The 27,871-nt window shown below is 48.4% G+C and overlaps 3 protein-coding genes, 1 long non-coding RNA gene and 1 pseudogene across 14 annotated transcripts; 2 read left to right on the top strand and 3 right to left on the bottom strand.

Annotated features, from left to right (window-relative positions):
* Positions 1 to 376: 376 nt before the first annotated feature.
* On the bottom strand, positions 377 to 10,057 carry LOC120711179. Of its 10 annotated transcripts, XR_005690200.1 has the most exons (9): positions 8,561 to 8,880; positions 8,390 to 8,479; positions 7,879 to 7,996; positions 4,479 to 6,840; positions 3,552 to 3,656; positions 3,272 to 3,334; positions 1,309 to 3,080; positions 751 to 890; positions 377 to 657 (listed from the first exon to the last, which is right to left on the bottom strand). It is a non-coding gene; the product is annotated as an uncharacterized LOC120711179 (long non-coding RNA). The 10 variants fall into 10 exon arrangements; XR_005690196.1 differs by lacking the exon at positions 8,561 to 8,880 and adding an exon at positions 8,887 to 10,057 and having other exon boundaries at positions 7,879 to 8,479; XR_005690199.1 differs by lacking the exons at positions 8,390 to 8,479; positions 8,561 to 8,880 and adding an exon at positions 8,887 to 10,056.
* A 1,245-nt stretch (positions 10,058 to 11,302) lies between these two features.
* LOC120711178 (succinate dehydrogenase subunit 6, mitochondrial) lies at positions 11,303 to 14,127 on the top strand. 2 transcript variants are annotated; one of them, XM_039996633.1, is made up of 4 exons: positions 11,303 to 11,598; positions 11,685 to 11,787; positions 11,934 to 12,120; positions 13,799 to 14,127. In XM_039996633.1, exons 1-4 carry the CDS (start codon positions 11,434 to 11,436, stop codon positions 13,848 to 13,850), a joined length of 507 nt encoding a protein of 168 aa, XP_039852567.1. In that variant the 5' UTR covers positions 11,303 to 11,433; the 3' UTR covers positions 13,851 to 14,127. The 2 variants fall into 2 exon arrangements, with proteins under 2 accessions (XP_039852567.1, XP_039852568.1); XM_039996634.1 differs by having other exon boundaries at positions 11,307 to 11,598; positions 11,934 to 12,077.
* A 535-nt stretch (positions 14,128 to 14,662) lies between these two features.
* LOC120711177 (MADS-box transcription factor 26) lies at positions 14,663 to 17,027 on the bottom strand. Its single transcript, XM_039996632.1, has 7 exons — positions 16,606 to 17,027; positions 16,431 to 16,515; positions 15,929 to 15,990; positions 15,412 to 15,514; positions 15,295 to 15,336; positions 15,171 to 15,212; positions 14,663 to 15,074 (listed from the first exon to the last, which is right to left on the bottom strand). The coding sequence occupies exons 1-7, from the start codon at positions 16,785 to 16,787 to the stop codon at positions 14,913 to 14,915; spliced, it is 678 nt and encodes a 225-aa protein (XP_039852566.1). The 5' UTR covers positions 16,788 to 17,027; the 3' UTR covers positions 14,663 to 14,912.
* Positions 17,028 to 22,284: 5,257 nt separating this feature from the next.
* Positions 22,285 to 23,691, bottom strand: LOC120713846 (annotated as a pseudogene).
* Positions 23,692 to 24,045: 354 nt separating this feature from the next.
* Positions 24,046 to 25,400, top strand: LOC120639297. The gene is made up of 2 exons (XM_039915267.1): positions 24,046 to 25,129; positions 25,363 to 25,400. The coding sequence occupies exons 1-2, from the start codon at positions 24,046 to 24,048 to the stop codon at positions 25,398 to 25,400; spliced, it is 1,122 nt and encodes a 373-aa protein (XP_039771201.1).
* The last annotated feature ends 2,471 nt before the right edge of the window (positions 25,401 to 27,871 follow it).

The following is a 27,871-nucleotide window of genomic DNA, read 5'->3' as shown; positions in this document are numbered from 1 at the left end:
GCATAGTGGTGGGTAATTTTTTCTAACTTCACCAGCTCCAATAATTGGTGGAGCACCTCTTGAGAAGCTCCAATAAAAGTTGAAGTAGAGTCAGTTTTTGGTGGAGTGGAGTTTAGTGGAGCTGGTTGTGGTGTTTGTATATTGTTTTATTGAGTGGAGCTAAATTTGGTGGAGCAGGCCCAAACACCCCGTAAGACCACTAGTGCAGGGCGCGCGCTATTGCGCACGATCCTACCTTTCGCGTTCCTACCTTTCGCGTATCATTTTTTTGCACTCTTCTCTTGTTTCGTTTATTGATGGTCGAGAGCACAATTGTTTGCATGAAAAGTGCTGTGATTCAATGGCAACCATTGTTGATGAGAAGTTGAAAAGTAAGGACTTTAAACCGCAAATGTCGGAGCTAATATGGAGGTTTAAAGATTTAGGACAACCGACGAAAGGTTCATCAGCTCATTAGCTAGCAACGATATGAATCCCACAGGTAACAATAACAGCAGGTACAATATGGAATAATGGTACATATAGGAGTTCCGAGAAGCTAGAGGCATGAATAAGGTTATATCCAGCATGACCACGGCACACCAAAAGCAATATTGGTTACACTTCAAGCTCGCAAATCACTTCTAGATATGGTTGGTACTGCAAGATCATCCCATCCTGCAGGAAATGAGTTATTAAAGGGCAAAGTGCTAGTTTAGGTGGTATCAAAAAGAATGAAGCATCTTATTTTTTCTGTTGGTAGCGAGGTACCATCAAAGGAAGATATCTTGAAATGTTCAAAGGATTCCTTGCTTCGTTAGTTTCTATGGAATCTTCCAAGGAGTAGGCATAACTTGACCAGACAGCATTCAAGCAGGAATGCTATCCTAAATGGCAGCAATACTATTATCCTGTTAGTGCACAAAATAAATTTTATTTAAAAAGAATGTAAAGGTTTACTCAAAAGGTAGCAGCAAGAAAAAAAATTGCATTGGTTGGAGATACCTTCAAGTTTTTCAGGAGCAAGCATGATGAATGTTACAATGTATAGGAGATTAAACATGAATGAGTTGCAGGAAACCTTATGTTGATATGGATTTTCTCTAAAACACCACAGGGCTTTCTTTACCATAGAAGAAAATGCAGGGTAACCTTACAATGATTACACGAGGAGCTTACTAATATTATAATAACAGCTACCTAATTATTTTTCAAGAGTGGTGGCCAATATATAGTTTAGGCACGATGAGGTGGCGGAAGTTCGACATGTTCTGCATATGTACTATAACAAACAAGAAAATTTGGCAGGGAAGGGAAATGTAATGGTACCTTTAGTGCTGATGGTCCGCAGATAAAATATTCAAGACACAGATTAGGAGTCCGCAGCTCTTGCTGTCCTCTGCTTCTTGAAGAACAGGTTGTTTTATGCACTCATAAGTTGGTTCCCTATCAGATTGTCAAAACAATGTGAGGTTCTTAGTGCCTTGGTAAACACAACTAATTTACACATAAACGAGAATGTATGTTGATATAGGTCGTTGAAGTAAGCGATGCGATCTCAAATTCATTGACAACTAATCTGCACATATAATTTTTGTTTGTAGTCCTTTATTTGAGCAGATTAAATTTTTGTGAATTAAAATTCAAATATGCAATGATATCAGATGGCGTCAAGGTCATTTCAGAATTGCAATATTGCTTACATGCTTGTTCTAAGTTTAATAATCTAATCAAGCGGGAATCGAGAATAAAGCAATGATGAGGTGTTTTGAATTTCAAGCTTCAATATTCAGAGATGCATACCAGTGACAGTGTGAGAGCTTCTGCAGATCTAAGGTTAGTGAAAGAAGTATGGGAACTTGTGCTGCATGTTCCCAAAATATAATTGCTAATTAAGTTAAGTATGGGAAAATTGGCCGACATTTATCACTAAGGCTAATGAAAGAAGGATTAATCAACAAGGCTAAAAATAGCTAAAAATGTGGGAACCACCAGCAGGAGTTTTCTTAATATTTGCACCAAGCATATTTTGAAGGAATAACTTGAATAGAGCAGTTTTCTTTTTGGAAGAAGAAAAATAGTAGAAATTACTTAATAGAACACCAAGTACAGAATGACATATCTAGTTTGTTTAGCTCTCATCTGAATTGCTCCTATTTATGAGAGGGCAAAAAAACTGGAAAATATATCAATACACTACGCAATCCTTTCAAACAATATAAATGCATTATGTGGAGCGGTCGTAATTCAATTAATTGATAACCGTTTACTCTGTGTGGATTTCAAGTTAAAGGTAATGGTAATGTTCACTTCCAAACTTTATCTTGGGATCAAAATAGATAGAATCCAGTCCATGGAAGATATATTTGGAATATGCAACTGGAGATGACAACGAAACAAAACGATGTGGCAAATAGTAAAAAGCAATGGTCATATATTCAGTTGGAGTTTCAGTATGAAGCTTTTCGAAAATTTCAATGGCAAGTAAAGACTTGCTCTCACCATCCTCAAGTGACAGACAATGGAATTAGCTTGTAACCATTTTTTTAACTAAGTAGGTTTACCTGCTTCTGGCATAAGTCTCATTGTACGACACTCATTTATTGGAATCCTCAAAGTTTTACATTGCAAACATTAAATCCTAGTGACTACTGGATGGAGAACAGAGGAAGTAGTGGCATCAGCAGAACGGACCTGAAGTCATGATATGTAGGATCTATTCCAGTTCTAAAGAACACATTAAATTAGAAACAAATATTTGATATAAAGGAAGGGAAAATAAAATCTGATTGGCAAACTGTGAAGGTGAAGTGTCATAAATGTTGTACTACAGGACAAACAGAAGGTAAAAAGTAATTAGAGGAAGGTAAAGATGCTACTTACCTATGACAACTACTAAATTATCTGGATTTGATGACACCCCATCAAACTGAAAATGCAGTCTGATTTCAATCGCCGGTAAGAGTCATTCTCAATAGCTAGTCTTGTAGACATAATGCTATCAATATGCAGAATAGAACCCAGCCAACCATAAGAAGCCTCACACTCGAATACAGTAGTAAAGTTGTAAACAAATCAAATTTGCTTTCCCATGGCAAAAGCTGCATGATTAAAGAAGAAACCAATAAAGTAGGGACCCTGGCAAAGAGGAAATCAAAATGCAGCTTTACAAAATGAAAATACACCATCTGAAAGATGAAGAACCCAGGCATAGAAGCATATCCAAGTTACTTTTGATTTTTTGAATTTATTGCTTGGAAAATAAGATTCTTTTATGATATAGAATCATTACCTTAGGCAATTCAAGTAGCCTAAATGTGTCTTCTTATTTTCAGCAAGTAGGTCTCCTTATCATCTGCATATGTAGTTGATTTTTATCCTTAATTACACAAAATCGGGAACATGGTTATCAAAGACCAAAGGATAAAGAATTGTTGTCCATTCGTAAATGCAAATTTGTAGTTTGCTAAACACGACATAACACTGGCGCAGGAGCATGTTCAAGGAACCTTTAGCTTGTCATAACTTTATTGATCTATAAATAAGATTCATATTTCAGCTAGAATCTTTACCTTGTCAGGGCATGTGCGGTTACTTTTATTCTTCGCTGTACACAAATCTGGGCATGGTTAATTGGTCAGTGTTGCCTGACGCAACTATCGAACATATGGCTTCACCTGCAGGGACAAGGTGACAGGTTAGGCCCCCTTTGGGAGGTGTTCGATAGTTTGCCTCTACAGTAACGACCAATTAAGCATGATAGATTTAGCTAACTGGAACTCCTATTTGATGAAAAAAAAGACACATTCATGTTGATTGCCTTATCTTAGACAATGTTTCTAAGTCAAATATTAATATTATTTTTGAAGCAAAATACCTTGGATATGATGTTTTTAGTCGTGCATTAAAATCGGAGAGTGGCTTATGGCAACATAGCTTGCTTTTTCCAAGCACCCATCAGTTCAGTGTTACTATTACCAAGTTTGTTGCTAGCTATGTTACTATTGCAGCTAGATTGGGTGCGTTGGTAACACTGACACACCGTCACTCTTCCATCTTGCAGAATTTCAGGGTTGTAATCTCCGGTGCTTTAAAGGTCTCATCACCCTCCTCCCTATCCCTCTGTGTTCTTCGGCCCCCTTTGGGAGGGCTCCGCGCGCCCGCCGGCTCCGGCTTCATGCTACATGGAATACTACTGTAGTACCACTGTTCTATACTGTAGCAAGAAGCCGAAACGAAAATCGAAGTCCAAAATGAACTACAAAAGAGGTGGAGCCGGTGAAGCTGCCAAAACGTAGCTTCACCGGCGCCGGCTCCGGGGTGCTACAGTAGCAGCACAGTGTGCTACAGTAGTGGAGCTGGAGCACCCCAAAGCCCTCCCAAAGGGGCCTGCATCCTCCATTGCCGAAGCACATGTTGCACAAGCAAACCATGAAAACATTGTGTAGATCCAACAACCGCAGCAAGGAGGATGAAACGGAGCTTAGCAGGAGGAGGACCTCTGCTGCTCCGTCGAGGACGACGACGACCATGTCCGCGATGGAAGACGGCCTGCGACTGCTAATGTGGCACTTCGCTGCCTACGCGCGCAAGGCCACGCCAGGCGGGTGCGCGCGGTGCAGGCGCCTCCTGCAGCTCTTCCGCCTCCACGCCTCCGTCTGTGACCGGCCGGAGCAGGGCCAGCCCTGCCGCGTCCCGCTCTGCAGGTGAGGAAGATACACGGCCGACATTTTTACGGCGGCGCACCAAGGCGCGGGCAGCGAGCGGCGGAGCAGGATCGGATCCGCGCGTCGCGAAGGGAGGAGGGAGCTCGAGGTCGGATCCGCGAGGTGACGGCCGCCGGAGAGGTAGAGGAAGGGGAGGCTGAGCTCGATTTCGCGCAGATCCGCCGCAGCCGAGCTCGGATCCGCCGCCGGGCCTGCTCGCCGGCCGCCCCTGCTCCTCCTTCCCATGGTCCTGCTCGCCGCCGCCTCTGTTGTAGGGGAGGGAGGAGAGGCGCCGGCGTAGGCGGGCCTCCTCCACCCCCGGTCGAGCTCGAGGAGGGAGCCATGGGAGAAGGGACCAGGAGTGGGCATCGAGGCCCACCGCGCCGTGAGCAGGTCGCCCCGCTGAGGCCGCTCCGCCGTGCGGCTCGCGGGCCGCCCTGCCGCGGCCACGCCGCCCTGGCCGGCGGGAGCAGGGGCGACGCGGATCCGGCCCGCCCTCGCCGGAGGGGCCACGCGCCATGGCAGAGAGAGAGGGAGGTGGGGGTGGACTGTTCGCGTGGAGGTGGGGGTGGACGAGGAGGACGCGGCAGTGCAGGAAGATAGGAAGGACGGAGCGCCCCGGCCACGGAGTAGACCGCTGCCGCCGGCCTCGTGGAGTCCCGCCGTTGCCGCTTCACCTCGTCGGGAGGAGGTGGGCGAGGACGTGCGGTCGGGGCGCGTCAGGGAGGCACGCCCTGACGCCCAGCGGGAACCGCCGGCTGAAGGGAGGAGGACAGAGGAGGAAAGAGTGAGGAGGGAGGCTGGTGGAGCTCGTCATCGCCGCCGCGGAGGTCGAGGCCAGCCGAGCTTGAGCGCCGACGAGGGAGGCCGCGAAGCCCGAGCTCCCGATCCGCCACTGGAGAGGGCCAGTCGGAGCAGGAGCCGCGATCGGAGGAGCACGACGCGACGGAAGGAGAAGGGCCGCGGATTCGGCCGCTGCCGCCGCCGGGCTCTTCCTCCTGCCGTGCCGCCAGGAGCAAGGTCCAAGGGCCGGGGAGGGACTGGTCGAGGCCGAGATCAGCCCGCCGTGGAGGCCGGCCTCCGCCCACCGCGCGCCAGGAACCGTGGCCGAGCTCCGCCTCGCCGCACGGAGGGCAGCGGCAGCGCGGGCCGAAGGAGCGGCGTTGGCGACACGGGGTGGAGGGGGCGGGCGACAGCAGTGTGTGTGGGTGGGGATAGTGGTGACGCCGTGGAATTTTTCCCGCGATGGTCGGCACTCGTTGAGGCAGGAGTCAGTGTGAAACCAAGAAACAGGATGAGAAAGACGGGCTCGTCGCGGGTGACACAGTGGACCTGACACAAATGGAATCGGTCCTGACAAAAATTGAGAAGGCAGCGTGAAAAGAAAACCTCGAAAACAAAGCAAAGCTGGAGCGGGCAGGGTTGTGGGCATCGTAGATAGCAAATCGAACGGCCAAGACAATTTGGACTGACGTGGATGTCGTGGTCTTGCTCGAAACTCAGCTCCTTTGTTATATAGAAACTAGTGGATTGTGCGAGCGTTGCGCGTGCATCTTTTCTTTGTAATATTAGAGACAATTATCGTTGAAGCATAGGAGAATGTAAAAATGGTATATATCTTTTATAAGATCCGACGGGGAAAATGGAAACAGGAAGATCGGAGTTAAAAGTTTTTAGAGGTAATTATTATGGTTTTCTCGGAGTTAAAGTTCATTCGCGCATATACACAACTGTTTACAAATAGTCAAAAGTAAAATAGTTATTAAAAATGATTTTATATGGATCTACTTGTTTTTTAAATAAAGGATCTACTTGGTTTTAGATACAAATTCAAACTGGTTCTTGCATGTTTTCGATAGATTATAATAGAAGAATGATGTATGTTGATATGTTAATCACACACACAAATAAAAACAAATACATAAGTGAATAATTTTGTATGGAGGATTTATATCTGTAGAACTTATATCTTCATGGAGCTGATATTTTCTAATGTGAAACCAATTATATCCTCCTTGCTCTGTAATTCTGAACAGGAGCTTCTTATAACTGACCGACTGCTTGGCAAAGCCATCATACAATCTGACACCTTTCTGGAAGAGAGGAGCCGCATCCTTGTCAACATTCTATGCAGTCTAACTGCCTCTGACAAAATCTTGGAAACAATATGCATTATCAAATATAGTATTAAATATATTTCAAGGCAGCTTTGACACAAAGTTAGAGAAACATATATGCTATGAACAAACAGCATTATGCAAATACAAAGGAGACCATATATGTCTAAGAGGGTGCTGATTAACAACATCTATACATATCTTTTCAAAAAACAGTGTTAAACATATATGCAAGAACCTCGATTGGTTCATACCATAGAGAATTTGTATGATAGATATATCAAAATATATCAACAAAAATTTTGTCCTGGTTAAAATATTGATATGTATGGTTCTAGGTAGAATATATGATGAATGGGTATTAATAATAACTACTTTGATGACAATTTCCTTTTGTTTCGAGGCAAACCTTGATGCATTAAGGGGAGATCAAAGTCGCACCAAATCCACACATCCACTGTTTATGATTTTTTTTAGCACTAACATATTTCTATTAACTTAATCAGAGTGTATTCAGAAATAAACGCCCTAGAAAAAATGGGTGCAAACAGGGAGAACAATAATGGACAAAAGTGATATAGAAATTAATATTACTAAAGCAAAAGGTAATAATAAACATTTGTTTCTGTAATCTTATTTTATTTCCTTGCTATCTTGACTAATAAAACTCTGACAGGAAGCCGACATCTGCATTGTTAATAGGAAGTGTTTTGTCATATAGGATGCAATACTGAATTGGCTTCCTCCAAGATAATACACAAGGTAAGTGTAGATGTGTAATTTTGTACAGTGAATGAGTGCATATATATTTGGAATGAACTTTTGCTTTTGATAAATGAGAGCTGTAAAAGTGGAATATGGATGGAAAGAATACTTCATAAACCAAGGAAAGAAAGAAATATTGAAATTTTCATGTATAGAAGGAACAGTTCATAAACCAAGGGAAGAAAGGAAAAGCAAAGGTACATTATATGCTATAAGAATATATTACATATAATGTTTGTAGAAGGAAAACAATTTGGCAGATAATATATATGGAGGTAAATTGCAAAAACACTAAAGGTATTTTCACTCACTTGCAGACATGACTTCTGTTGAATTAGCACCAGATAAGATGGTTCGAGAAAAAAGACACCAGATAAGATGCAGTCAAGCTATTGGAAGCATAGAAAGAGCTTCAATTCTACCCTGTTCCTGCAATCAAATTTTGTGAAGAGTGCAGATATTGTTTTCAGTGTTTAGTTGAGAAACTAAAAGTTAAAATCCAAAAGGGAACATATTTACAAAATGGGAAGACACTTGTGATAATAGAGCATCTCACCAACTAATATTTAATAAGCTTATGAAAAAATAGCATCCAAACTTGGAATAAAAAGCAAAACTATTAAATTCAAAATATAGAGGGACATCAGGCTTCAAAGCCAGGTTAATTCAGTAGACATATGAAATAAGCAAAGTGATAGTTCCAAACCTCAATCTGACCAAAGGTAAATAAATAAACAAATACAACCATTGCAACCATATAATGGATATTTATTGAAGTATATAAAGTAACATGCTATATGATATCAAAGGTCGATGGAGCACATTATCTTTAAGCAGAGATTGTCATTACTCTCTACAATCATATATATTGAGTAATCGCTGGAATATCATCTAATAATGATTGAACCAACCCTGCAAAAAAGAGCAAGTTAATATTGCACATGAAAGAGCACACCAATATATGCACAGCCAAAGAGGCAATAGATCGAACACCTTTCCTACGCCATGGTTGCTGTCCTAGCAGATGTCCAATCTATGAAAAAATAGGCACCTGCAGCATTGCCGTGACTGCATTTTAGTACTGCACGGCAACACGTAGCTGCACCAGAGGAGAGTCCATGACGACGGCTGGGAGGGGAGGCACGACGGGGAGAATAGAGTTGGGAGGAGCGACGCACTAAGAAATCCGGCAAAGAGGAGGGTTGCAGGAAGGGTGAGGCGGTGCTCTGGATAGCGCCAGAGTCTTGGGGGCGAGGCGGACGTGGGAGGCAGAAGGGCGATGCGCGCACAGTGAAGGGAGGGGCGGCAAAAAAATTTACCCTTTGTCCACGAGGCGGTCCGAGCATCGTGAAGGAGCCGAGAGACGTAGCGCCGTTCTTGCCTGAACCCGCGCATGGTGGAAGCCATCGCTGCACCAGGACGCGGCCAAGCATCGAATCGCTGCGGCCCCGCGCGGCTCCTCGGCGGCCGACGCCGCATCCAAAACCTCTGCCCGCGTGTACCCCTAGGCGTCGCGCCGCCGTGGACAACTCCAGGCCTTCTGCTTGCCGGCGGCTGCAGGCCGACCGTGCGCTGCATCTCCTATCGGCGCTCTCGACGCGGCCGCCGTGCGCCGTATCTCCGAGCGCCGTTTTGCGCCGCGGCCTCCGTGCCACGACCGATTGCCCCGCTCCGCCTCGCACCGAGAGCCGCGTCAAGGCAGCGGGAAGTTCACCGCGCTCGCGCAGCAGATCAGGGCTCTGGGCGGCGGCGGGGATGGAGGGACCAGCTCACGGCGCCTCGGATGGAGGGTCGGCCAGCGGTGGTGCTGCTGGCGGGGTTGTCCCGTGGCGCGTCAAGGTGTGGAGGGCAGGGACGGCAGGCTGAGGTGGCCGGTGGAAGCGGCGGGGCTACCGGCAGCGAGCCGCGCGGAAGGCGGTGGGGGGAGGGCGTGGACGGCGGCAGCGGTGCGGGGAAGGGGGCGGGCGGCGGCAGTGGGAGGTCTGGGGAAGGGATGAGAGGGGAAGGGGCTGTCGAGGCCGCACGGAGGGAGGAGGCCGCCCGCACGCCTGGACCCGCGTGGATCCAGCCGGCGGGGTGCCGCCGCGCCATGGCCGCCGGCCTGGGCTGGATCTCGTCGGGGGCGGGGCCCCTGCTCCACTGTGCCGCTGCGAGGCCCGCCGCCGGCCTGTGATCGAGCGAGGGAGGGGGAGAATGGGCGCCGGCGATGGGAGGGGTGGAGGAGCGCCGGCGAGGGAGGGGGTGGAGGAGCACCAGCGCAGGGCGCGAGGTGGGCGGCGGTCCCCCAGGCCGCCGCGGCCGCCCCGCCGTGGTCGCACCGCGGCCGCTCCGGGCCATGCGCGCGTCGCCGTGGCCATGGCCCTCGTGCGCCGCAAACAGGGGAGGCCGACGTGCTCGAGCAGGGGCCCCCGCGCCTCGATCCGTTCCTCGCCAGCCGCGCGCTGCTCGGAGGCCGTCCCTGCTTGCCAGCGCGGGAGAGGAGGGCCGCGGCCGCCGGGAGGTGCAGGCGCAGGTCCAGGATTTGAGATATAGCATATAATTAAGTATCAAAATCATAGTATTTATCATAACATAACTTGAAATTGTTTGACACGTAGATAATAGATGTACTAAATGATCAAAATATTCAAGTTGTAACATGTAAAATAAATAGAGGACAAAACAGCAAAATGATAAGAAAGCTTATAAATTTCAGTCTACAGTTTAACTTAGCTCGCAAGAAGAATTCTCTTTCAATAAATGTGACCAAGCAACCATTCAAAAATTTCTGCCCATCTTACTTCTTAGCTTGTATTTGACAAAGTTCATTATAGAAAAGATCCTCTCAACACCGGTAGTTGCAACAAGAAAAGCATCACTAATTTGAGAAGTTTGTAAATAATATCATATCAAGAAATCTTTCCTTCTTTAACTAGCATCTAATTTTGCTGGGCTTCTCAAATTTTTAACTATCATCATACATAACTCTGCTAGGTGCTAGCAGCGGCGTTTGGTCGGGAGCAGAGCACGGGAGCAAAAGCGGATATGCAGATAGGGAATGGGCCGGTATGGGGAAAGGACTCAGGCTATGAAGTTGCCGAGTGCTGAGCTGTGGAGGGGCAAGCAGGCCTGCTGGGCCGGTGCGGAATGGATGGGGAGGAGGCGAGCGGGGGTTTTCGGGCTGTCGCGGGCCGGCGCGCGGCTGAGCGTGGATACATACACGTATTGTATACTATATATGAATTTTTTTTCACAAATTTTGGGTATTCAGCAGCTGAATACCCATGAATACATGATGGGCCCGCCCCTGGGGATGTGGGGGAGGAAGGGCGGCTGTGGACACGGGCCGGCGGCCCCGCCCCGCGCGACAGACTTGAAAGGTCACTGGAGTGAAACCCGAGATGAATTGTTCACTTTAGGACTTCACGCTACCGCTGCAAATACCAGAGCAAGTGTGAACATAGTGTGAAGGAAGGGGAAAAACGATGAGCAGCTGCTGCTTCAGTGTGAATGCTTCGACGAGGTAGACGGTGCTACAGTTGGCACGGTGAGAACTGATCGTCACCGTCAATTACAAATCGAATGGACAGTGAAATTTTTATTGTGGCCATCCCCAGAGCTCACGGAGCCGGGGGAATCATATATAGAAATTTGGTGGAGCAGAGTGGACGAAATCACATCTACCAATCGAGCCCGGCCCACGTAAGACCATTTTTTTTTTTTTGAGGGAATGCAAGCCCATTTGTCATCGTCGTCTCCTCTTTCTCTCCCTGGATCCATCCCATTGTGGAATCCACACCAACCGGCAGCCGGGGAGAGAGCCGCCACACCACCTCCCCGCCGTCGAAAGGAATCCAGGGGATCAGCGGGCCAGCGGCGGCGCGGCGATGGGGATCGGGGAGCACTTCGAGGGCCTCAAGCAGCACTGGGCGCGCAACTTCGCCTTCCTCGACTATTTCAAGAAGGTCTACGGCCGCGCCGAGCCCCTCCCCAAGTGGTCCGACGCCGACGTCGAGGAGTTCATCGCCTCCGACCCGGTCTACGGCCCCCAGGTCGGCGATCCGATCCGCTCGCTCCCCTAGACCCCTCTCCATCCTCGCCTCTCCCTCTGACTACAGATTCGATGCGGTTCCTGCAGCTCAAGGCCCTGCGGGAGTCGAGGAAGTTCGCGCTCGCCGGGGCCCTCGCCGGCGCCGCCCACCTCGGCGGCGTCGCGTTCAAGTACTCCAAGGCGCCGCACGGTACGATGGGGGGTAAATGCTTTCGCCGCGGTGGCTGCGGGGGTTTCCAGAATCCAGATCGATCGAGACCTCTGTTTCGTTGCTGCTGCTGATCGACGATTTCTTTTTTTATTATTTTTTTGGTCTCTGATTGTGATTGCCTGCAGGCGTCGTGCTGGCGACCGGGTTCGGGGCGATCACCGGCGCCGTGCTGGGATCCGAGGTGGCGGAGCACTGGTACCAGCTCTACAAGATGGACAAGCAGGGGGCCAACCTCAGGTTCATCTACTGGTGGGAGGACAAGGTTTCAGGTCTGTTCCTTGTGCCGTCCTGCCCCCCTTGCTTCATATCATGATACAATTCCTGTTCATCGCGTGCTTATACTTGTGCTGAGTCCTAATTTGCAGTCGTGGTATGTATATTGCCCGAGCTAATTACAGTGTTGTTGTACCAGCTTTAGTTGTGTTAGTTTCAGCCTGATTAACAGATGTCAGATGGTTCATTGTACTTGATCAATGCTATTGTTTATTAAGTCAGTTTTGCGATTGTGGCATGCGTACCGCCCTAGCGAGTTATGACGTTGAAATAGTGTATGTGGTTGTGTCAGTCTTAGTGTGAGCAATGCATGTTTATTTGTACTTGACCAACCGTGATCAGTCTGCTTATGTATTAAGCTACTTTGGAATTTTTCATTAGCTTCTGCAGGACATTGCAAATTATAAATGGTAGTTCTGGTTTTGTCTATGTAAAAGTTGCAGTTGTGAGTTAGCACTGCTAAGTCTATAGAATTACGTTGTGTTCATCCCCCACTTTGTCCCAACTAAATACAACGATTACTTTCTGGAAAAAAAACTTATTGCTCATTTTAGAGAAATTTCTTAATTCTTTTTCTGAGGCCTACAAAATTTTAGGTTAGTATAATATTAATAGAACTGCTTTATGTTCATGTCATAATGTAAATGGTTGGGAGGGAACCCACTTTTCTATGCATTTGAGATGGAAAGCAACACCTAACTCACAAGTGCCTCTGGAGATATCTGATTTATCATAGAGGGTTTTTCAAGTTAGCTCATGAAACCAAAACAGTTCAGCCATAGGTTCGTTCTTATACATCTTATTAACCTAGCTAAATGCACATTTTCCACTTCCAGTTCAGCTGCTTTATGTTTATGTCGGTGTATTTTAGACTAGTTAACATTGTTTTTGTAAGTTAAACAATGCTGGCTCCATGTATTCATCATTTACCTCTAGTTTTCTCATGAGTACCAGAGCCAGTCTTCTGGTCAAGAGAAACATTTGCAGAGGAAGATGGATATGCAAATTCTGTGAGGCACTAAGAAAGCATGACATTCAAATACCAAAGAACGCTTTGCGCAGTGCAAATTGTTGGATAAATAACCTCAGGATCAGTGACGGAGCTAGGATTCTAGGAATAGGATAGGATCAGGTGGGCCAGATAAGTTAGTTCATATACCAATTTACTTAATTTCTTCTCATTCTAAAGGGTCTCAATAGAAACAAATGGATCATGAGTGGGCCATGGGCCCATGGCCCCTGCCAGTCCGGTCCCTGCTCAGTATCTAGTTCCAACTAACAAGTCTTGTGCTCACTATACTGCATACATAATTTCTATGACTTGCGACTACAATATGCATGCGAATTTAGAATATTAAAGTGTATGTATGTAGTTGTAATTTTCAGCTTGAGATTACTCACAACTGATCAAAGTCAATCAACTGCACTATTTTATTACTTTTGTTTTGCAGGTTTCTGTTAGCTTTTGTAGAACATTTTACCTAGTGATTCTGGTTTTGGCCTTACAATACACGATTGTCAATTACAACTGTTAAAATTAAAATACTTGAAAGTGTAGGACGGAGCTGTATTAGTTTCAGCATGATGGTACTTACATATGCAGTTTCGTTGCAATAGGCTGTCTGCTTGCACCTTTTGCTTTTGGTTTTCTTCTACAGCATTGGAGAGTCCTTATTTGTTCTATTCTAACCCTCCAATTTTTTTCCTTCTGTGACAGGTCAGAAGAGCTGAACCACATTAATGATGCATATGTGAGCATACCAGCTTGACAAAACAGTGATCTTCTGTGGAATTTGTAGTTTTTGCTTCCTAGTTTTTTCCAATAAGGTGCATATTGGTTGTGGAAATCAACTGGAGAATGTACTTTACTCTATCGTGAGTGATGTTTATCCTTAGCACTCTACAATCCTTATGCTTGCTCTAGTGTAAACATTAACCCGATCTTTTTTAAGACACGTTTCCTTGAATGATTAGTTTGCAGCTAGTAGTTACAACTAGCAATTGATCCCAGACAAATAAAAAAGTTGTGTGCCGCATTCAAAACCATTTAGCCTATGCAAAGTGGCCCTTGGTTTTGGGGACGGAAGTTATGATGTCCATTTCTGAAATTGCAGTTTCTTCTAGCCTAGTGGATGATTATGATTCATATTGTTATTCAAATACTTGGAAGCAAACTAGAATGTCATGTTCTTGCCTGATGATAAGAACTGCCCGTTTATGTTGCAAGCATTGGTGTATTTGTTCCGTTTAGATATCCATTGTCAGCATTTCTTGGGTAGACGATCCATCTTTAACTACTGGATTTTGGCCCATTTACTGACCCTGAGTTTAGTATGTTCTTTCTACTTTTGCAGTTCTGCTAAAATTATGACTCAGCACAGAACCTGATAGTGTTAGTGACTTCTTGGCATGGTTTCTAATGCCTGTGGTTTTTCTTTATATGTCACTTTTGCTTACATAGTGTGTAAATTGAGATCATGTGTACATTTGTCCAATTGTGCACATCACATGCTCTGACAGTATTGCTAGATAGATGGGAATGAAACACGAACATAGATTCTCAATTAAGTAGATGGGAACGAAACACAAACATAGATTCTCAATTAAGTGAAATAACACAACATCAGAGCTCCTCAAGAGTTCTTTAGGGGAAGTAAAGAACCACAATGTATGATGATACAATACAATACAATACCAGGGTACTCCTGAGGGACAATGGGCTATATAGCTTAAGTTACACCAAAGTCTCAGAACAAACCATTACACAAGCATTATTAATTGTATTGCACACTAGTAATCAACAGTACGAGACCCTCAGGGCGTTATTACCGTTAGAAGGAATAGCCCATGTCTGAGCCCCTACAATTAGAATAGCCACTCAGTATAGTCAGTGGGTTAGTGATCTCTTCTATCAGTGGGACTGTACTAAAATGCCCATTCTGCTGATCTGCTACCATCATGCCTACGTCGAGCAAACCACTCTGTTCTACTATCTGCATGCAACGTCACATTCATACCATCAGCTTCCACCATGTATGGCACAAGACCTGAAGGAAGTTTGTGGGTCAGACTCGGTTAACAATTAGTACCTTTTCCTGGAGAACTTCGTTAGCAGCTTTCAACATTCCTTCCTGCATGAACAGAGATACTTTTTAGTGAGTCAGAATGTCGCATCAGGTGTTTATAGAATCATGTAAAGAGTTTTGGACATGCCTTGCTTTTCAGTGCTTGGATCTCTTGAATCATTATCTGCATCTGTTTGCCAAGAAGGTTTCATCAATGTCTGAAACTATATTTCTTGAAGAAATTCTGTGAGTTTTCGCGAGTTACCTTTGCGGAGCGGATGTTGTACATCCATATCTCCAAGTACCTCTCTAGGGCATTCAGTTCTTCAACATTCATATGTTCATTTGCCCTGTTTCCGTAGATGTACCTGCCGAAGTGTTTCTTTTTTGTCAGTATAAATGTCAGAGTTCAAAGTGTGAGGATGTAAGCAACCTCTGTTGTTTCCTCTTTTCTTTTCTTTTCAAAAGGAATCCTATTTTGAGATGGCAGTTCAGGTTTTCAAGTGAAGAGCTTGGTGTTAAGTGTAAGGGCAAAAGTCTCATGGTTTTGAAGAAGTTCCTGTCTCTTGCAGAAATGTTTTGGGTTACTTGGTTGGTTTGGTACCTACATATGGACAAAAGCATAAATTCTAACCTGTGCCGCAGCTCTAACTTGTAAGCAAATCTAGATGTATATTCGAGTTTCTTTCACGTTTGTGCTGGAAACTGGAGAGGTGTGTTCTGAAGCAAACTGACTCGTACGTTTTCTACAAATTGCAAGGCAAAGATGTGAGAGTAATTACCTCAGGCCCTTGTGGAGCAGATTGATTTCCTGTTGCAGCACCACAGTCTCCTGTTTTGGGTCCTGGGTCACATACATGGCCAATAGCTTTTAGGCAACAGAGGAAAGTTGCAGCCTGAAGTACGATTGCAACAGAGGCAAAGAGGATGCCTGCTGCCCAGCATCCAGCAGTTGAGCAGTTTTAAACTTGTGTTAAAATCTTACAGATGTTGTGATGGCATGATGGCAACTAACAGTTCATCTTCTGTTATGATGCATGAGAAATTAATTCCGCCACTAGCAATCTAATAATGATATCCTAGCTAGGAGCTCATGGTATGTAGGGTGGAAGCTAGCACTAGTGGGCTGCTACAGTGAAAAATGTTGCGTATATTCAAGCGAGGAATACAGGAATGAGCATAGAACATGATACTAAAGTTGTTTTCTCTAGTCTGAGAGCAAAAGATTGGGGAAAAGAACCAGAGCGAGAACATGATGCCGGCAAGTTGGGAGTGAGAGCTAACCATTCTGAGTCCGCCGCCGCCGTCACCCGGTAGGGCCGCTTCCCCACTGGCAGTCTTGTACCTCTCGATCAGTTCTTCCATGGTTCTGCGTCGAGCCAGTTAATCAGCACACTGATCATGGCAGCTCCGGAGAGAGAGATAGGGAGAGAGATGGATGCTGTGCCGCCATATATACCCGGTGGTGGCGAGGTCGTAGAGCTTGCCGTGCGCGGAGAAGATGATGATGCCGATGTGGGCGTCGCAGAGGACGGAGAGCTCCCGGGCCTTCTTGAGCAGCCCGGCGCGGCGCTTACAGAAGGTCACCTGCCGGTGCACCGGGTTCTCGATGCGCCGCAGCTGCACCTTGCCCCTCGCCATGGACGACCCGATTGATTCTTAGGATCGATCGTCACCGGGTAGCTTCAGCTGCAGCAGCTTCTTCGTGGTCTTCGTCTTCCTCCCACAACCTCTCCCACTAGTTTGAACTAGCTTCGAGGTTGCTCACCACATGCCTGCCCACCGCTGCATCTTATATACTGCTGTCCAGGCCTTGCAAACCTGCAGCCTTCTCTCTCTCTCTCTCTCTCTCTCTCTCTCTCTCTCTCTCTCTCTCTCTCTCATGGAATGGAGGAATAAGTTTCATTTGGATTGGTCGGGACAATGCACACACGCATCTCTTGCTTTACACCTGTTGTCATTTAACGTTTGGTTTTCTTTGGCTCGTGCACTCACGCCCCATGTCTTTTGCGTTGCACGGGCGCCATGCTCCTTCTGCGGCTGTTTCTAGGACACCTGTGGCACGCGTGATTCATATATAGCAGAATTGTTCTAGTCAAGGCAGATGGAGAATAGTTCAAGTCAAGATGCGTGGCAACTCTGCAAGTACTACTGGTCCCCTGCTGGTAGAATTTCGGTTTGGAATAGATTTGCAGCTAACTTTGTATGGCCTGATCGATGTTGATCTGGTTCTTGATGATAACCAAACCAGTTGATCATGGCATCAGCTCTGATTCCTTGATGTATGGTAGTCAAAACACAGTGATGCAACACAGTGATGCATTTCTCTTTGAACAAGATTGCTAGATTGGCCTTCTCTGTCTGGTCGAGTTCCAGCTCCAAGAAATCTCTTTCGCAGTTTTATTTCGATCTCGCTCTACAGAAGCCGGCTCTTTCTGAATTCCGCTGGTCTTTTTTTCGCCACTAGGGTTTTGGTGGCTAATGGCGCTACGAATTCCCTCTTGCTTTACGACTATATGTCTTGTTAGAAAGATGGCTAGCTTTGCTAGGGTTCATCGAAAACCGGATGCCCAGCAATTTGGTGTCACGTCAACAACCCTTCCTTTCACTCTCTTTTGTTGGACGGGGCATCTCTACCCAACAATTTGGTGCCCAAAAGGATTCCCTGGCCATTTTCATTTTAAAACCTCAGTGCTCTCTCTTTCGAAGAATTTGCATCTCCATCGCCTCTGCAAAATTTTCTCCTGGCCCACAGACAATTGGCTTTACTAGCTAGAGAGGGTGGGCTCAAGAATACATGGAGCGGAAGGCAGCAATTTTTTTTTCTTGAGGACTTGGAGCCTGCATTATGTGAAAAGAGAGTGCCTTGTTCATGAAAACGATGTTTTTTTAGAAAAGGAAAACTTTATTAATTTCAAGTTTGATACATCGAGGTGATACATCGCCTTGAAATATTCCCGGCCTCTGTCCTAATGACACACAACCCTACAAAAAAGTTTTTGATAGAAGCCAAGCACATTAATAGCTGTCAATCCTAAGACTAGACTGCCACCCATGCACCCGGGCAAAAAAGTCCTTGGCCACCTGGGCCAAAAAATGCGACGCCGCCACAAGGGTGTCCTGCGAAGAGGGCCGTTGTAGGATAGCCCATGTTCGTAACCAATGTGTAGTCACGAAGATAACCTACAAGCAAGAATGTTTTTTGTTATCAAATACCACTGCATTTATGCAGCGCCAAACAGACCAGCAAAGGGCTGCAGCACCTACAAGGACAAGTGGTTTGTAATCTTTTGTCATACCATTCAACCAGTTTCCAAACATATTAGATACACTGCTTAGTTTAGGCAAACCCCAAGCCGTGTAGACCGAGGCCCATACCAGCCGTGTAACGTGACAATCAAAGAAAAGATGTTGTATTGTGTCATCTTCATGACAAAAGCAGCATTGTTGGCTCTCTTGCCAATTACTTCTTGCCAGGTTGTCTTTTGTAAGTATGAATCCCCGTTTTAGGTACCATAGAAAGATCTTGATGTTTCCTCGTCAAAAATCAAGGTTCTAAATAGTTGGCTATAGCCACCACTACAGCCTGCTATAACTTTTGGGAGAGGAGAAAGTTAGGATATCCATCTCATAGCTCTAAAAGACTAAATCCGCTAATAGCCGGCTATATCCTGCTATAGCCGCTAAATTAAGGATTATTTATCCTGCTAAACCATATAATTACTCTTTATTTATTGTTAGTTTAATATTAAACTTCATCATTTATAAAATTTATTATTTTGTCAATGATGTAACAGGGAATGAAATCCAAGTCGTACTTTAGTACATGAAATTTTTTTGATTTCATTTTTTATGCAAAATTGCTCATAGATTTATGCATGGTGTTGAAGTAAAAATGCATAATTATGAGAATCTTTTAGAAGATTAGAGAGTATGCATGAACCATGGTTACCATGCTTCATGGTGAAATATGGAATACTTTAGAAATTAGATATTTGTATGATTAGATAAGTATAAGAAAAAATTCTAGAGTTAGATATTTTGTAAAGAAGTATATGCAGAAGATGGACACATGGTAAAACCATATGATCAATAGAGTCCTATAAATAGGAGTGCTCCTCTCCCTTTTTGTCATACCATGGCATAAGAGGTCTCAAGGAGATGGCAAAGTTGCCATGTAGTGTAGTAGTGTTATGGTAGGGTAGCCACATAAAGAGTGCAAGAGTTTTGTACTAAGTTACGGTGAATAAAGAGTTGAGTTTTCATGTAGAGTTGGTCTCTCATATTAGTATCTAGGTGAAGGTCTTCTTGGTGTACTATGGATATAGTTTCCACAGAAGTCGGTGTCAAGGTTAGAGGGCCGACACTGGTATTTATAAAACCGTTAAATGGGTTATTTAGGTTGTAGCCCGCTATAGCTTTTCTTAGCCTCTACAAACACCAATCGCTAAATGCCTTAGCCCGCTATTTTAAACACTGTCAAAATACATTCTGACATGAACATAAAGCAGATATATAGGTTATACTAACCTACAATTTGCGCGAAAGATAAATGACAAGTGTTTCTAGAAAGGCATCTTTGCTAGTATTTAGGTGTCCAAGAAGATGTGGATGAATCTGGGTTTCAACTTTTGATTGTTCCGATTTTCATGAGCCAACTCGAGAAGCGCATAGACTTTATGATGAATCAGATATCACAAATGGTGATTCTGAATTTTGTGCAGCTTTCAGTTTCAGGTACACTGAAGACTGGTTTCTCTTCCTCTTCCATTTATAACAGTAGCTAATTGATCTGATGCGCAGATACTAAATATTGAGTTCAAAAACATACATTATAACGTGAACGTAAAGTAGTTCTAAATGCTATACCAATCTACAATCTGTACTTCTCACCGAAAAATATAGCTCTACAATTAATGACAAGGGTTTAGCTGGGATGAGGAAATGTTGATGAGTCATCAGGAATCACAAAAAGGTATCAATGAATAAGGTGCGGCTTTGTAAGAAACATGGCCCCATTAGGCCATTGTTTGTGATTTTGGTGATTGAGTGACAACATAATCAATGAGACTAACAAGTTTGTGAGATCACATTAAAGGGGGAGATTGTAAGAAACATGGTCACATTAGGCCATTGTTTGTGATTTTGGTGATTGAGTGACAACATAATCAATGGGACTAACAAGTTTGTGAGATCATATTTGTAGGATTTTTAGGTCCCATGGATAATCCAACATATCCAATTCACCGTCGAGACGCCATGCCCAATCCAACGTCGAGGCGCCAAGTCCAATCCACCATCAAGACGCCATGTCCAATCTAATTGCTTGCTGCGACGCATTGGACAAGTGCAACAGAACTAACTACACCGGTTAAACCGATGCAGAGGCATCGGTCTAATCGATGGTTGCCGGATAAACCGACGCAGAGGCATCAGTGCAATGGACAGTGCATTTTGAAGATCAACGGAAGAACTCAAGAGGCACCGATTAAACCGACGGTGCACAAAAGAGCGTCGGTGCATGCACCATACTATTGCCCAGAGAGCATGTCAAGTGTACATGAGTCAAGAATTCAGCATCAGTTGAACCGACGAGTGTCGGAGCAATGCATCGGTGCAATGGCGTCAGCACTGCAGAGAAGGGGAGGAAGACTTCTTCAGCACCGGTTGAACCGATGAAGTATCGGTGCATATCATCGGTTTAATCGATGATTCTGCAGGCATGCCAGAAGTGCGCAACGGCTAGTTTGAAGTTGTGAGTGACCGGTTAAACCGACGGTCTACCACCGGATGAACCGACGCCTACGCAGAAAAATGCTCAACAGCTACAAACGGCTACTTCAAGTTGGTGGCCTATATATGGCTTCCCCCGGCCATTTTGGAGCCGCTGGAATCCAAGTGAAGTCCTAGACACATTGAAGAAGTTTTCAAAGCCACCCAAGTACTTAGTGATCACATCTTTAGTCCTTAGCATATCTTTGAGAGTGTTAGTGCTAGGTTAGCTCTTAAGTGAGTGAGAGAGCAAGGTGTTGCTGCCTTGTGAGTGGTTCTAGAGTGAACCAACAAGTGTATCTCGGTGTGCCAACCCCTTGGAGCATTGATGGCTCGTCGGCACGTCAACAACCCTCCGGCTTGGTGTGGAGCGGCGTCGACAACTTTGTGTGGGGGACGTGGAGACCCCCATCCTTTGTGGGCAAACTCCTTAGTGGAAAGCGGGATCAATGTGACCGTGATTGTGTTCACGAAAGAGACTTGATTGCCGGGAAGCTATACTCTTGATTGAGTGGTTCAACAACGTGGATGTAGGGGCGACTTAGTGTCAAACCGAACCACAGGATAAATCCTCGTGTCGAGAGTTTGTTTCCTCTCATTCCTCCTTTATGTTTCCGCATTACTTATTACAACTTGTGTGCCTTTACATTCTTAATGTAGTATCTTGCTAGGATTGGCTATAGGTTACAAAACTCTTTTGGGATGAGGGTTTCAGTGTTTCACACTAGAAGAACCGTAATTGCACATCTAGATAGCTTGATTTATGTTAGAGTATATTAGGCAACTCCAGATATGGTAGTTTAGGATTGATGTAATCCCGTGATAGCCTTCCTTATCTCTAGGTGAGGTGCCTTGCCCTCCAAGCCTTGTACTCCTATATATACCGCCCAAGGGGCTCATTGCAATACAATCGACCGTATTATACGCATCCTATCTTTCCTACATGGCATCAGACACCTAGGTTACGAGATCCTAACCCTAGCCGCGCCACCGCGCTGCCGCTTCCGCTGCACTCGCGCGCCCCCGGGGAGATCGAGATTGATCTCCGCCGGGGGCAGCGCCCTCCTAGGATGCACCGCGGATCCCTCTGATCCGTGCTGCTGTCATCGTCCACAAGTAGCAGGAGTGCTGACCTCTACCGTCGCCGTGGCCGTGTCGCTCGTCGGCATCGCCATGGCCCCGCCTTGAGCCGCCGCCGCCTCTGCGTCGTCGTCCCCGACCCCGCTCACGGCTTCCCCGCCCCTTCCGCACCTCAGGCCAGCCCCCCTCCCAGCACCGCCTCTGCTTCTCGAGAAGACGCGGCTGCAGGGGCGGATCTTGGCCTGACGATCGGAGGAGAGCCGCTCGGGTTTTACAATCTCCTCTGTTTCTCTATCCCGTGTTGACCACGCGGGGAAGAGACAAGGAGGAGAGAGGAATTCGCTACGGCACCCGAGATTGTACCCGGAGGTCACCCTGTTGCTGCTGTGTGTTTTTCTTAGGTTTTTTCCCGATTCGTTATCGGGTTTGCGTCGCCCTGCCGTTCGTTGCCGTTCATCGTCGACACTCCTGAAGGACGAGGTGGTTGTTGCGCCCTCCAGGCTGCAGCAACGACGTTCGTGATCAAGCCACCCTACCGGTGCCGTCGCTTTTTCAAGCGGTGGCGCCACTCGCCGCCGGTCTTCATCAAGCAGGCACTCGATCCGCCTCCGCGCCTCCAGCCTTTCTCACGCGGACATCGCCGCCGATGTTCCTGAAGGAAGACATCATCGCCACCCCTGATCCGAGCGTGACACTTGCTGCAACATGCACCGTCGCCACCCCTGTCCTGAGCGTGACCTAAGTCGCAAACCGCGCCGTCTACCATCGTCATCCGCATTGGCCCCGTTGCCAGCTTCCTTATCGAGCCCAGATTCCGTCAAATCCTCATCAATCCCATCATACTTCAAAGCATGTGGTGCAAATCTCACACCACTGCAATCCTCAATGATCGGCCTGCTCCTCACCCGCAGGTAGAAATCCATCGCCGTCGCCTCATGAATCCTGATCTGGTGCGCCGCCATTACAAAAGTGCACCCCTCGACATACTCTATGAGCACTGAGCCAAGAACAGCACCGACGAACACACGGCAATCTCTCAGCTTGTGGACATACAGCGCCCGACATTTGCCCTTGACATAGGCCTCGCATGAAACCAAATCTGCGAGCGTGAAATCCCCATCCTTGTTGCTGGAGGCTCGCAGATCCTTCACCAAGGTGGCGCCGCTCCTGCCCCGGAACCCACACCCTGGTAGGACCGCGTCGATGCTAGGCTTCGGCTACTCCGGGGGCGGCGGCTGTGGTGGTGGCGCGGCGGCAGGATCTGGAGGCGGGTTCTTCGGGGCCCTGCTCTTGTTCCTGAAGGAGAAGGACTTCTTGGGCCGGATCTCGGAGGCCGCGGCCCTGTGCGCTGCGCGGAGGTCGGCGGCGGCGGCGAGAGCGGACCGCAGCTCGTAGGGCGGCAGCGCATGGGACGAATCGGCGACGAGACGGTCGAGGTCGTCGATGGCGGCCGCAGCGGCGGCCAGGGAGGCAGCCGCGTCGCCCTCGGGGGAGGATGCGCGGCAGTTCGAGAGCGCCGACTCCAAGGCGAGCTTGGCGGCGGCGAAGCGGGGGAGGTGCCGGCGGAGTCCGAGGAAGCGCCGGTGCCGGCGCCGGCGGAGGAGGAGTGCTTGGAGAGGCGCTGGAGCATGGCCAGGTGCTTGCGGTGGGCCCTGCCGGTGGCGGCCTTTGGCTGCTCGGGCTCCGGCTCCATTCCGGCGGCGGCGCCAGATGGCATCAGGGGATGTCAGATCAGTCCTTCATCGGGGGATAGAAGAGATATGCATAGTTGACTTGACTTGTACTCTAAGTTTTGTAGACTCTTACTTGTACATCAAGTCATCTCGGCTATATATATGAAAGGTCACCCCCCCAATCAGGGTGTGTGGTGTTTCCCCAATCTCTATCTCTCTACATGGTATCAAGAGTCCGGGCCTAGTTTCCTGGTCTCATCCCTTCCGCAACCCTAACTCCCGTGCGCCGCCGCTCGGCCCGCACGTCCAACACCCACTAGGCCGCGCTAGCCCCCTGCTTGCGCCGCCGCCGCGCTGGTCCCTGACCCAGCACCATGTCGGCGTCCTCCACCACATCGGCCACCAGCCCTAGCACCGGCCAGGGCACCCTCCCCGCCGCGCACGACTCCGTCGTTTTAGTCTTCGTCAATCCGTACGCCTCCGTCAATGTCAAGACCCACGTCCCCATCAAGCTCGACCTCCAGCTGCCCAACTACAACAAGTGGAACACCTACTTCACCGCCATGTACGGCTCCGTCTCCGATGGCGTCCTTGACCTTGCCATGGCGCTGGATCAGACCGCCCGCGACCTCTACACGGCCATCCGTGATCTGTTCCAGGCGAACCAGGAGCCGCGCGCTGTCATCCTGAACCAGGATCTCGCTTCCTCGACTCAGGGTGATCTCCCCATCGAAGCCTACGCCACGCAGCTGAAGCAGAACGCCGACGCTCTTCGCGACGTCGGCCACCCCGTGCAGGACCGTCAGCTGGTGCTCACCCTGCTGAACGGCCTCAACCCGCGCCTCTCCAACACCGCCGATTTCATCGCCAACACGAGGCCGCTGATGTCCTTCACCTCGGCGGTGAACATGCTTCGTCTGAAGGAACTCCGCCTCGCCAATGACAACAAGGTCGCCTCCAACTCCGCCCTTGCCGCTTCGACTACGGTTGCCTGTACCTCGCCTTCCTGCCGCTCCACACCCTCGTCCTCGCAGCCTCATGGCGGTGGCAAGGGCAAGGGCAAGGGCGGCAAGGGTGGCGGCAACGGCGGCGGCAACAGCAGTGGCAGTGGCGGTGGTGGTCGCAGCGGCGGCCGCAACCAACAGCAGCACGGCGGCCAGGGTTCCCAGAGTGGAACGCAACCCGGTGCCCCGCCCAACCGCCCATGGGTCTACTTCAACCCGTGGGCCTGGGGCCCACAGAAGCAGTGGCGTCCTCCCATGGCGCCGCTCCCTCTGGCACACACTGCCTTCGCACCGTCGCAGGTGTCGCCTCCTGCGCCGGCGCCCGCCGGCTACCCTGCACCAGGTGGCTGGGACCAGGCGGGTCTCATTGCTGCCCTGAACCAGATGGCACTTCAGGGTGCCAATCCATGGGTGCTCGACACCGGAGCGACATCGCACATGTCCTCCAATGATGGTATCCTTTTCTCCCGCCTTCCCCATTTGCCGTCTTTCATTACCGTCGGCAATGGCTCTTCTATCCCAATTTGTAGTCGTGGCACTTCTACCTTGTCTCTAGCTGATCACACCTTTAAACTCAATAATGTTCTTGTCGCTCCTCAACTTGTACGCAACTTACTATCTGTTCGACAGTTTACTCGCGACAATAACTGTTCTATTGAGTTTGATGCCCTTGGCTTTTCTGTGAAGGACCCGAAGACCAGGACCGTGATTCTTCGCTGCAATAGCGATGGGGATCTTTACACCATCCCCTCCACCCCGCCCCCAGCCTCCTGTCATCTCGCCGATGCCTACGCCTTGCTGTGGCATTCACATCTTGGTCATCCTGCGCCTGCCGCCATAGCTTCACTTAATAAGTTATCAGCTATTTCATGTAAACATACCATGCGTGGTCTCTATCATGCTTGCCAGCTTGGCAAACACTTTCGGTTGCCATTTACTAGTTCATCATCTAGCACTTCAACTCCCTTTGAACTCGTTCATTGTGATGTTTGGACATCACCAGTGCTCAGTATTTCTGGTTTTAAATATTATCTTGTGATAGTCGATGATTTCAGTCACTATTGTTGGACGTTTCCTCTTAGGCAGAAATCAGAGGTTCATAATCATATTGTCAATTTTGTTGCTTACGCTCACACTCAATTCAGCTTGCCTATTCGCTGCTTTCAGGCAGATAATGGCACCGAGTTCATCAACAACGCCACTGCTACGTTCCTCGCTGCACGTGGCGTTCTTCTTCGCACCTCGTGCCCTTACACCTCCACTCAGAATGGCAAGGCTGAACGGATGCTGCGCACCTTGAACAATACCATCCGCACCCTACTGATCCATGCCTCCATGCCTCCCACCTACTGGGCGGAAGCTTTGGCCACCGCTATAGTTTTGCTCAACCGGCGCCCCTCCACGTCCATCAACAATGACATTCCCTATCATCGGCTATATCACAAGATGCCAGATTACTCCATACTTCGGGTCTTTGGCTGTCTGTGCTATCCTAACCTTAGTGCCACGACATCTCACAAATTGGCTCCTCGCTCATCAGCCTGCGTCTTCATCGGTTATCCTTCCTCCCAGAAGGGCTATCGCTGCCTGGATCTCTCCACTCGTAGAGTGATCATATCTCGACACGTTGTATTTGATGAAGCTAACTTTCCGTTCACGGTTACCAAGCCGCCACCGGAATCACTTGACTTCCTTGTGCAGGGTCGTCCTCCCGTGCCAGCTCCGTCCTCGGACGTTGAGCGAACGCGGTCCTCCATCGATCAGTTAGACCTGGCCGACCTGGACCCTGCCATTATTTGGCATGGCCCCGTCCGCCACGCCCCACTGGCGCCCGCCGGCCCTTCACTGGTGCCTGCAGAGCCTGAGCAGGCCTCTGCCCCGGCCGGCTCTCCAGCCGACCACCAGCCGGCCGCTGCGGCCGTACAACGGCCGCCTGCCGGTGCTCACCGGCCTCTCCACGTCTACGTCCGGCAACTACGACCTCCGGAGCACGTCCAGGGCCCTGTGCGGCCGACTCCTCTTCAGCACAGGGCGGCGCCGGCTCCTTCTCCGATACCTCACGCCCAGCCCTCCCTTGGGCTGATGCAGGTCTCCGTGCCGCGTGCGCCGGCATCATCCCGTCCGGTGACTCGGGCTTAGACGGGCTCCCTTCCACCGCCACCGGACTGCCTCACGCTCTCCGCGACTCACGCCTCACCACTCCCGGCCAACTATCGCAACGCCCTCGCCGACCCCAATTGGCGCGCTGCGATGGTTGACAAGTACAGGGCGCTCATCGACAACAGCACCTGGTGGCTTGTACCTCGCCCGCCTCGTGCCAATGTCGTCTCCGGCATGTGGATCTTCAAGCACAAGTACCACTCCGACGGCTCCCTCGCTCGCCATAAGGCTCGGTGGGTCGTCCGCGGGTTCTCACAGCAGCATGGACTCGACTACGACGAGACTTTAAGTCTGGTTGTCAAACCGGCCACGATTCGGGTCATCCTCAGCCTCGCCGTATCTCGCTCTTGGCCGATCCATCAGCTCGACGTGAAGAATGCCTTCCTTCATGGTCATTTGGAGGAGACAGTCTACTGCCAGCAGCCAACTGGATTTGTTGATCCGACTGCCCCAGATCACGTCTGTCTCCTGCAAAAGTCCTTGTACGGACTTAAGCAGGCTCCTCGGGCTTGGTACCAGCACTTCGCCAGTTACATCAGCACCCTGGGTTTCGCTACTTCGGTCTCGGACACCTCTCTCTTTGCTTACAAAGAGGGCGGTCATATTGCTTACTTGCTGCTCTACGTCGATGACATCGTCCTCACAGTTTCCTCAACTGCCCTAATTCACTGCATCACTGAGCGTCTACACTCGGAGTTCGCCATGACAGATTTGGGAGATCTTCATCACTTCCTCGGGATCTCTGTCACCCGTTCTACTGATGGTCTCTTTTTGTCTCAGCGACATTATGCGGTGGATCTTCTTCAGCGTGCTGGCATGGCCGAGTGTCACTCTACAGCCACACCCGTTGACACTCGAGCCAAGCTGTCTGCAACAGATGGTGATCCTGTTGAGGATGCCTCGCAGTACCAGAGTCTCGCCGGTGCACTTCAGTACCTCACACTGACTCGACCCGACATCGCCTACGCTATTCAGCAGGTGTGTCTCTTCATGCATGATCCACGTGAGCCTCATCTTGCGCTGCTCAAGCGGATCT

The sequence above is a fragment of the Panicum virgatum genome, chromosome 6K, assembly GCF_016808335.1.
Source record: "Panicum virgatum strain AP13 chromosome 6K, P.virgatum_v5, whole genome shotgun sequence".
Lineage (NCBI taxonomy): Eukaryota > Viridiplantae > Streptophyta > Magnoliopsida > Poales > Poaceae > Panicum > Panicum virgatum.
This window is presented reverse-complemented; position numbering and strand designations above follow the sequence as displayed.

Bases quoted from the DNA above. Each gene is read 5' to 3' on its own strand.
- LOC120711177 (XM_039996632.1), bottom strand. From the start codon at position 16,787: ATGGCGAGGGGCAAGGTGCAGCTGCGGCGCATCGAGAACCCGGTGCAC. The intron at 15,515-15,928 runs GTAATTACTCTC...ACACTTCGGCAG, and splicing joins CTGCTCCACAAGGGCCTGAG to GTACATCTACGGAAACAGGG. The intron at 15,075-15,170 runs GTACTAATTGTT...CGTTGCATGCAG, and splicing joins ACGAAGTTCTCCAGGAAAAG to ATAGTAGAACAGAGTGGTTT.
- LOC120711178 (XM_039996633.1), top strand. From the start codon at position 11,434: ATGGGGATCGGGGAGCACTTCGAGGGCCTCAAGCAGCACTGGGCGCGC. The intron at 11,788-11,933 runs GTACGATGGGGG...GATTGCCTGCAG, and splicing joins GTACTCCAAGGCGCCGCACG to GCGTCGTGCTGGCGACCGGG. The intron at 12,121-13,798 runs ATACAATTCCTG...CTTCTGTGACAG, and splicing joins CCCCCTTGCTTCATATCATG to GTCAGAAGAGCTGAACCACA.
- LOC120639297 (XM_039915267.1), top strand. From the start codon at position 24,046: ATGTCGGCGTCCTCCACCACATCGGCCACCAGCCCTAGCACCGGCCAG. The intron at 25,130-25,362 runs GTATCCTTTTCT...TTTTCTGTGAAG, and splicing joins GCACATGTCCTCCAATGATG to GACCCGAAGACCAGGACCGT.